Here is a 10,411-nt window from a genome sequence, read left to right as displayed (position 1 = left end):
ATAGCTGAAATCCAACCTGCAACTCACTGTAATGTCTACAAAGAAAAAAACGACAATTTTTTTAACTGTTTCTTCTTTATATATATTTAAGGACTATTTGCAGGCCATGAAATGAACCTTATGTGTCTTCGTTCAAGGAATGTTTTCACAGATTTTGCTCTATGGCAGGATGCATTATCATCTTGAAAAATGATGTCATCATCCCCAAACATCCTTTCAATTGATGGGATAAGAAAACTGTCCAAAACATCAATGTAAACTTGGGCATTTATTGAAGATGTAATGACAGCCATCTCTCCAGTGCCTTTACCTGACATGCAGCCCCATATCATCAATGACTGTTGTAATTTGCATGTTCTCTTCATGCAGTCATCTTTATAAATCTCATTGGAACGGCACCAAACAAAAGTTCCAGCATCATCACCTTGCCCAATGCAGATTCGCGATTCATCACTGAATATGACTTTCATCCAGTCATCCACAGTCCACGATTGCTTTTCCTTAGCCCATTGAAACCTTGTTTTTTTCTGTTTAGGTATTAATGATGGCTTATGTTTAGCTTTTCTGTATGTAAATCCCATTTCCTTTAGGCGGTTTCTTTCAGTTCGGTCACAGACATTGACTTAAGTTTCCTCCCATTCGTTCCTCATTTGTTTTATTGTGCATTTCCTGTTTTGGAGACATATTGCTTTAAGTTTCCGGTCTTGACGCTTTGATGTCTTCCTTGGTCTAGCAGTATATTTGCCTTTAACAACCTTCCCATGTTGTTTATATTTGGTCCAGATTTTAGACACAGCTGACTGTGAACAACCAACATCTTTTGCAACATTGTGTGATGATTTACCTTCTTTTAAGAGTTTGATAATCCTCTCCTTTGTTTCAATTGACATCTCTCCTGTTGGAGCCATGATTCATGTCAGTCCACTTGGTGCAACAGCTCTCCAAGGTGTGATCACTCCTTTTTAGATGCAGACTAACGAGCAGATCTAAGTAATGCAGGTGTTAGTTTTGAAAATGAAAATTTACAGGGTGAGTCCATAATTTTTTCCTCGGAATTGAGTGATTCCATAATTTTTTCCCTCTGCTTGGTCTGAAAAAAATTATCCTTACTGAGTACCACATTTTTAATCTTGATTTCTTTCAGTGTTTCTTAAAGCCCTAAAGTTACCATTTGAAATGACTTTAGTTTTGTGCCATGTCTGTGATCTGCTTTTTTTTCAACAACATTAAACAACTGAATGAACATCCTCTGAGCCCGGTGATTCCATAATTTTTGCCAGGGGTTGTATATATATACACACACACATACACATACAAACTGATCACATCCCAAGGTTATTTCTGTTATAGACCCAGGGTTGTCAGTGATATTTTGCTGGCTCTCTCATGTGCTAAAGATTGGACAAGATAAAGAAAAATGTATTCCATGGTTGTTGGCAATGCAGTATTTTATTGAATTTCAAAAATAAATTTACACATCCCATAATGTACATTCCAAAGATAAGAATCATCTCAAATAGTCAAAATAATAATAAAATCTAAAATATATCTAGTATTTTACAAGACTGAAAATATAACCATGTTTCTTGCTAAAGCTTATCAATTAAACAGAACTGCTTAGTTTTATCCTTTCAATGTTTTCTTCTCTTGGATCATTGTGTTTTCACTGGCTGTAAGCCATAATCATCAGCATTAACAGAAATAAACACTTGAAATAGATCACTCTGTAATGACTCTATATAATATATGAGTTTCACATTTTGTATTGAAGAACTGAAATAAATTAACTTTGTGATGATATTCTAATTTAGTGAGATGCACCTGTATCTTTGTGTCTTGCAGAGCCCAATTTTCCAATATAGACTTCCAAATTTCCTGCCCTGACGAAGAGTGAAATAAAATAAAAATCTTGCAGTCTTCAGCCACCAATAGTGGGGACAAATAAAATGTATTTATAAAATGGCTCATTGCTGTTAAAAGAATGGATACTTAACCTCACCCATTTCCTGTAGGTCACGTTCCTTGCAATGCTGTTTTCTGCTACCATCATTGACACACTGTAAATGGACAGAAAAGCCTGCCTAGCCAATCATTATCTGCAGTGGGTCAATGCTGCTGCCAGTGAATGTCTGCATTTCCAGTGATGTATTGTGTCAAGGACAGGACCAGGATGCACAGACCAGCTAAGCTCCAGAATGGGCTATGCATTTTGTTTATATAGCTTCCCACAGCAGGTGTTGAAACAGTGAGGTCTGGGTCCTGCTATACCGCCATCGATTTTGAGGATGGCATGTAGCGGGATGAGATTCTAGAGTTAGGGACCATCCACATTGGGTACATTTGGGATGGATTTTAGGCTTTTTTGATCAAAATAGTGTCAAGTACCCTATGTCATTTACATGTACTATTACTATTTATTTACTTACTGTGGGGTATTTGAGCATCGTTTTTGTTCTAGGTTCTATCTGTTAATAGCCAAAGTGTGAATGTGCACCTACACATTGCACTTATACCAATATTTGTTCCTGCTCATTTCTTTGGTTTTGCTTTAGTTTTTTGTACTTAGTACATACAGGGGTGTGGCTCCCATTTTTTTGGGCTGTGCATTTTGTTTATATAGCTTTCCACGAACAGGTGTTGAAACTGTCAGGTCTGCGTCCTGCTATACCACCGTCAATTTTGAGGACTGGTGGCACATAGCGAGGTGAACTCCAAGAGTTAGGGACCATCCTGATTGGGTACACCTTGTCGTGGTGGAATGGCTTTTATGCTCTTTTGATCAAAATAGTGTCAACAAATTGCCATATGTTATTTACATGTACTATTACTATTCACTTATTTACTTACTGCAGGGTATTTGCTAACCTATATCCTAGGTTCTGTCTGTTAATGGCCACAGTGTGAATGCCATGTGAGGCACGACTAGGCCTGAAGTAAGAAAGAGGTCAGCGAGGCATCCATGGGTGAGTAAATTATTTTGCACACTTGGATCAAAGATGAATTACAAGAGATGGGTAGAAAACCCTTTTAAGCGTATGTACATGTTAAGAATTTGGACCCCTGGATCAAAGTCCTGAATGTTTTAAAGATATATGAGGAAATTCATAAAGATAATATAATATAGTTTTAAAATATGGACATTGAATCGATAATCTAGTAGATAATTCTAGAAAGTGTGTCAGTAACTGGTTGATGTAAAAGATTAATAACAAAGCTTGCATTCTATAGTTCTCCCTACACAGCCATAGTGTATTAGGAGCCAAGAAAAAAATGAAATATTTGCAATATATCAATAAATTTTACAAAAAAATCACTGTAAAAAATTATTTTTCCTTTACTAATATAAAACCTATCTCATTTCTGGCATACATACATACATATACAATAAATTTCCTTTTAGACCTGGACAATAAATAACTAATTCCAGTATTGTAGATTTTGGTCACTTTGTACACCCTAGGAAGTGGAGCTACAGTATATATACAATACAGAAGTATATTAAACTAAACATCATATATTTCTTATTTTATATAATAACTTTTACATATAGAGGGTGTAAAATAAAACTGTCATTGTATTTGAATTAAAGGTGTACTCTGTAGTAATGGTATAGAAATATCTATTGTATAACTTATTTCCACTGCTTTATTATGTTGCTGTTTCTTTTATGCTACAGCATAAGCCAATTATTTAGATCCTCTCTAAAAGGTAGTTTTAAAAATATATTATCTGTGAGAGTTTTCAATGCAATTTTCATGATCAACTGAGAATATTAATAATGATATAGGACTATTCCAACTATGACTGGAGGGTCAACATAGGACACGTATAGTCCATATATAACGCTTCAGATAGTAACCAAAGCAGTAATTGGTCACGTAGAGAACATGTGCTTGTGATGAAAAGAAGCTCTCAGTTTGGCACAAGGAGATGACCCTACTCACCATCATCACATAGGGCATCCCAGGGGCATAACTAAGTGAGGTTGTCAGGGTCCTAGGTTCTGGGTGTCAGGAGGGCATCATCAGAATTTGCCTTAATTTGGGTATCTACAGCATGGAACATTGTCTTCTCTATGCTGTTATTAAGTAGACCAAGGATTGAAAAATGTCCTGTTAATCAAGGTCAATGAGACATCTTCCTCTTCTTTATCATTCAAATCTTTCTACCTTTGAACCTACTTCAATGGAAGAACAATATAATAAAGCCATAGATATTTATTTTACTCTCATCAAGTCCAAACCTGAAGTACATCATTTTCATTCTTAGCAGCATTTTAAAAAGTCTGAACATGTAAAATGAATCGAAAAAACTATTTCAACCTTTACGTCTAACAACGTATTTGACACTTGACATTGAATGAAACGCCACAGAAATATGTGGCTAAACACAATGGTTCCATGTTTATAAACTATAGAGAAAGGCGGTAACAAGAGAAATCAAAGTAGAGTCTTCAGTAAAGGTTTTAATATAAATTGACATTCTCGGCCAATGTGAAGTTTCCATATGTCGGCAATGAATGACATTTGCAGCATCATTTTTACTTCTTCATATTCTGAAGAACAGAATGGCTTAAGCACACACTTGCTGTTGGGTAGGATGAATATGCATCAAGAAGTATCCAGAAGCAATCACAGTGTTAAAATGTTAAGTATCCCCATTCCACATGCATATTCTCTTAGGCATAGATCCATCCTTGACTACGAGCCTTTGCCTGTTAGCCAGGAGATATCACCAGTTCTAGGAGAAGAGCAGATCATAAAGATAAATCATATATCCCATCTTATTTCTGATGAATAGCTGAGGGAGTCAAAAGGTGGACGTGTCCTATTAATAAAACTGTTTTCCAGACTTGTCAATTGCACTCCACTTCAGTATTAGGGCATTGGCTCTAAACTGGTTAATTGTATTAATTTATCACATCTATCATATTTATGTTATGTGGTATAATAGACAGGTTGGAAATAATCCGTTTTGTTTGTTACACTCAGATCACTTCGGCTACTTTCTTATTATTATGGTCAATAAGCCAAAACCAGAAGTGGGTCCAAGACCTGATGGGGTGCAAATCTTTCCATAGGTTTTTATCAATAGATCACACTTGCAGTTTTGATTCTTACAGACCAAAATACTCATGCATGAAAGTCGCTTTATTGTTAGTAAGACGCCTTACTTTATATGTCAGCCAATGAAGTGGCATACAATTACACTAGAATAAGGCACAGACTAACAGTAGTGAACTTTTAAACATCTCAATCTATTAACTTACTTGCAATGACGAACAAACATCCTACGCAGATTGAAGCATTAAAAGATTTAAAAAAAACATGATAGATCACAACATTTAAAAATAATATATTTATTAAAACCTATAGCATTTATTTATATCAACGTGTGCTATTGTCGTGGTATTATTGCAGAATTGGCTTTGTGTGCTTGCAATATTTTGAATGCTTTTTTAAAATTTCAGAAGGATTGCTGAGCCCAGAGACAACCCCTTTAAGCTTCCCTTAGTTGTAACAGCTGATCACCAGGAGTTAGAAAAACAAGATCTAAAGTGGATCTAATGATCAACAGGGTAGATTTATCATCCAGATGAGACATCCAGATTCGATATCAAGATGGGACAATCACTTTAACCCCTTTACCACCTTGGGTTTTTCCGTTTTTGCATTTTCATTTTTTGCTCCTTTTTTCCCAGAGCCATAACTGTTTTTATTTTTCCGTCAATATGGCCATGTGAGGGCTTGTTTTTTGCAGGATGAGTTGTACTTTTCAATGACATCATTCATTATACCAAATCATGTACTGGAAAACGGTAAAAAATTCCAAGTGCAGTGAAATTGCAAAAAAAAGTGCAATACCACAATAGTTTTTTGGGTTATTTTTTTACCACGTTCACTGAATGCTAAAACTGACCTGCCATTATGATTCTCCAAGTCATTACGAGGTTGCAGATACTAAACATGTATAGGTTCTTTTTTATTTAAGTGGTGAAAAAAAAATCCAAAATTTGTAAAAAAAAATGCAGCCACTTTCCGAAACCTGTAGCATCTCAATTTTTCGGGATCTGGGGCTAGGTGAAGGCTTATTTTTTGCGTGCCGAGCTGACATTTTTATTGATACCATTTTGGGGTAGATATGATGTTTTGATCGCCCATCATTGTATTTTATTGTCTGCGACCAAAAAACCATAATCAATTATGATTTTTTTTCTCGTTACGCCGTTTACCGATAGGATTTTTTTTTCTATATTGATAGATAGGGCGATTCTGAATGCGGCGATACCAAACATGTGTATTTTTGAAATTTTTTTTATTGTTTTATTTTGAGTGGGGCGAAAGGGGGGTGATTTGAACTTTTATATTTTTTTATTATTTTTAAAAACACTTTTTTTTACTTTTCACATGCTTCAATAGTCTACATTGGAGACTAGAAGTTGCAATCATCTGATCGCCTGTGTTACAAGCCCTGCTATGCGTAACAAAAATGCTCATCTACTATGAACGCTAACCGCTGGGCGGCGCTCATAGCAGATCGACTATGACAACCACAGGGGTCTCCTGTAGACCCTGGATTGCCATGCCAACTCATCGGCGACCCATGAGCACGTGATGGGCATGCTGATGGGTGGGTCTTATGACGCACTTCCGGCCATGTTAAATGCCGCTGTCGGAGTTTGACAGTGGCATTTAACATGTTAACCGCCGCAGGTGGATCGCAATTCCACCCACGGCTGTTAGGGGCACATGACAGCTGTACAGATCAGCTGTCATGTGCCAGAAAACATGCGGGCTCATCGCCTGAGCCCGCATCAATCAGGGAGAGGCCACCTTGGACATACCTATACGTCCAAGGTCGTAAAGCAGTTAAGGGAAATTATTGCATTTTGAGGTTTTGAGTAAAACTAAATCTTATTTGAAATAATATTATATAAATAATATCATAGGTTAGCAGAAATATTGGTTATAACTGGTTATAACTAATTGCACAACAATTTTAATCAATATACGTTTATAAAAGTTAGCAGAAAAAAAGAAATGCAGTGATTTTATATTTTGGGGTGATTGGTCGCTGTCATCCCAGGATATTTTCCCACATTATAAATACTATATTATAAGTATGCTCACTCTTTGCACATTCTTTTTAAATTTTCACTTGCATTATTTTCCCCAAAAAACGCAGAAGGAAAATATTTTGATTTTATGAATGCAATATACAATACATACATTAAAGCCTAATTAATTTACCATATTACTGAGGAATATTCATATACTTCTATATTGACCATAATTTGGTAAGGTAAAGCTATGATCATCAGACATTCTATAAGAATAGAACTCATTAATCAGAACTGAACACATTGTCTACGATCAGACCTCAGCTGTCATTTTAGAAATTTCTCTAGAAAAAACTTGAGCTGCACTGTCAGCAGTACTTATGCTGATCACGCTTCTGGCCATACGGTTCCAGAGATATGGGTCTTTTTATTTATGGTTCATTTTTATGGTCTGTAACCCCTTCACAACGTTGGGATTTTCCATTTTTTTTGCTCCCCTTCTTCCCAGAGCCATAACTTTCTATTTTTCTGTCAATATAGCCGTATGAGGGCTTGTTTTTGGTGAGACCTGTTGTACTTTTGAACGACACCATTGATTTTACCAAATAGTATACTGGAAAATGGGAAAAAAATTCCAAGTGCGGTGAATTTGCAAAAAAAAAGTGCAATTCTACAATTATATTTTTTATTTTTTTACCATGTTCAATAAATACTAACACTGACCTTGCATTATTATTCTCCAGGTCATTGCAAGTTTGTAGATACCAAACAAGTATAGGTTCTTTTTTATTTAAATGGTGAAAAAAAATCCAAAGTTTGTAAAAAAAAAAAAAAAAAAAAAAAAAAAGGCGCCATTTTCAGAGACCCATAGCGTCTCCATTTTTGGGAATCTAGGGCTTGGTGAGGACTTATTTTTTGTGCGCCGAGCTAAAATTTTTATCAAAACAATTTTGGAGTAGATACAATGTTTTGATCGCCTGTTGTTGCATTTTATTGCAATGTTGCGGCAACGAAAAAAGTAATTCTGGCGATTTGTTTTTGTTTTTTTTCGTTATGCCGTTTACCGATCAGATTAATTCTTTATATAGTTTCATAGGTCAGGCGATTCTGAATGCGGCTATACCAAATATGTGTATATATACTGTATATATATTTTTTTTTTGAATGGGGCAAAAGGGGGGTGATTTGAACTTTTATATTTTAATTTTTTAAATATTTTTTTTAAAAACATTTTTTTTTACTTCTCACTTGCTTCAATAGTCTCCTTAGGAGACTTGAAGCTGTGATCTTCTGATCGCTTGTGTTACACATAGCATTGCTTTAGTCCTGCTATGTGTAGCATAAATGCTCATCCGCTATGATAGCCAGATCGGCAATGACAAGCACGGGGGTCTTCTGCAGACCCCGGGTTGTCATGCCAGTGGCATTTAACATGTTAACACACAGGTAGATCGTGATTCTACCCCGCGGCTGTTAGGGGCACATGACAGCTGATCGCCTGAAAAGATGAGAGCTCAGCGCCGGAGCCCACATCAAAGAGGGGGAGGCGTCCTATGATATATTTATACGTCATAGGTCGTAAAGGTGTTAAAAGGGGGTGTGGCTTTCAGGATTCTTTGGGGGGGTGTCTGTATATTGCATTGCATAATTACCCTGTAATTGACACCCCCTTGGTACTTAATAAGAAGGCCCATATTTCTGGAACAGAGTGGGAGATTTTTTTTTTTTTTTTAAAGTGAATGCACCGAGGAGCAGCGGAAGTAAAATAAGCGGAAAAACTGGCCAATTTTGACCTGGTGACAGGACTTCTTTACAGGGCCGTAACTACAACAGGGGCAGCCGGGGCAATGCCCCGGGGCCCCAGCCACCCAAGGGGCCCCAAACTGATGGTAAAAAATTGTATTTTAATACATTAATTTCTCATAAAATACCCAGCTCCTGTCAATTCCTGTCAGACAATGTCACACGGAGGACAGGAGAGACTATCATTTCAATAATTTCCAGGAGCTCTGCCAGCTGTCAATGAATGGAAACCTGCACTGGCCTGGAAAGTCTCATAGCACAAGATTTGTAACAATATGTTAGTCTGGAGATCACAGAGAGTTGGCAAGGCAGGCACAGTGCACACTGACTGTAACAAACTTTCAGCATCATTGAGAGGAGACAGTCTCAGCAGACACAAATATTTCTGTGACAAACTGTGAGAAGCCCTGCTATTTAATAAACATATACTGTGGCGCCCCTGAGGGTTCAGTCGCCACACGGGTACTGCACCTCAGATAGAGGTGTGGTATCTCCTCTTCCAGGTAAGGTCCACCAGCTGCCACCTCCCTCACTATGGAGGGAATCCACCTGACCGCGGAGGAGACCGAGTTCCTCCGCGGCGAGACGCAGGACCTGACCCGAAGAGTCGAGGAGGCCCAGCGGATGGCGGTCGCCGCGTGGCGAGAGGACCTGCTGGGGAAGCTAGCGGCCCGACGCGAGATAACGTCGCGCCCCACCAGCGAAGCCCCAGCCCTGGCGGAGAAGGAGGAATCCGAGGAAGCCGCGTGCAGCCCAGGAGCGGGTAAGAAAGAACCGCCGGCCTCAGGCGCGGAGTGCACCGAGCTCCTCCTGGACCTCCTGCCATCACCTCTCTCCCCGGGCGCCACCATCTGGAAGCAACCCCTGGCCCCGGAACCTGATGCCCAATCTGCTGCAACTCCCGGAGGCCTGCTACACCTCCCGACTCCCGACCGGAGAACCCTGAACTCTCCTGGGTGTACACCTGCCCCAACCCGGACTGGTCCATGCAAATGGAGGACCAGCAGCGGCCCCGTTAACGCCGTTGCCAGCACCCCCCCGGTTGCCTGTCCAGGAGGAGAGGAGAGTAGATGGGACAACCAGGGGGGGGAATCTCTAGTGTGACACTGGAGTCTGGACTTCCTATTTAGGTGCCCCCTATTGGTTTTATGCAGAACCACTTCTACTTCTACCTCTGACCTCAGAAGTAAAACCTGTCTGGCGTGGCCCTACTGGAGGTCCAACTCAGGATCTCCATGCCCTGCAGCCACCCCAGGGCCTACGTTGAGGGTTTTGGACAGGTCCCTCATGCTGCTGAACTGCACTTTTCTACAGTGTTTTCTACATGCATAATGTCTCTTTAATGTTTTATATATTTATACTATATATATCTTGCAACGTTAAAAGTGTCCAAACCTCCCATAAAGGGAAGATTGTTTTATTGTTTACAAAAAACATTTAAAATTTTGAATGTCTGTACCAACACTTTGCTCTATTGCAGCCCGCGGACGTGCTGTGTTTCACCAGGGGGGAATGTGGCGCCCCTGAGGGTTCAGTCGCCACACGGGT

The 10,411-nt window shown here is 38.9% G+C and overlaps 1 protein-coding gene across 4 annotated transcripts in view; it reads right to left on the bottom strand.

Annotated features, from left to right (window-relative positions):
- Positions 1–1,430: 1,430 nt before the first annotated feature.
- Positions 1,431–10,411, bottom strand: part of AIFM3 (AIF family member 3) — a 172,050-nt gene continuing 163,069 nt past the window's right edge. For 2 of the 4 annotated variants that reach the window (XM_073676459.1, XM_073676471.1), the window contains 2 exons: positions 5,270–5,290; positions 1,431–4,740 (listed from right to left, as the gene is read on the bottom strand). In XM_073676459.1, coding sequence (XP_073532560.1) covers positions 4,701–4,740; positions 5,270–5,290 — 61 coding nt within the window. In that variant the 3' untranslated portion in view covers positions 1,431–4,700. The remainder of the gene's footprint in view (positions 4,741–5,269; positions 5,291–10,411) is intronic. The other 2 variants (XM_073676464.1, XM_073676479.1) reach the window with 1 other exon arrangement.

The sequence above is a fragment of the Phyllobates terribilis genome, unplaced genomic scaffold (assembly GCF_046119375.1).
Source record: "Phyllobates terribilis strain yellow unplaced genomic scaffold, ASM4611937v1 Scaffold_1__5_contigs__length_1240528914, whole genome shotgun sequence".
In the NCBI taxonomy this organism is placed as follows: Eukaryota; Metazoa; Chordata; class Amphibia; order Anura; family Dendrobatidae; genus Phyllobates; species Phyllobates terribilis.
This window is presented reverse-complemented; position numbering and strand designations above follow the sequence as displayed.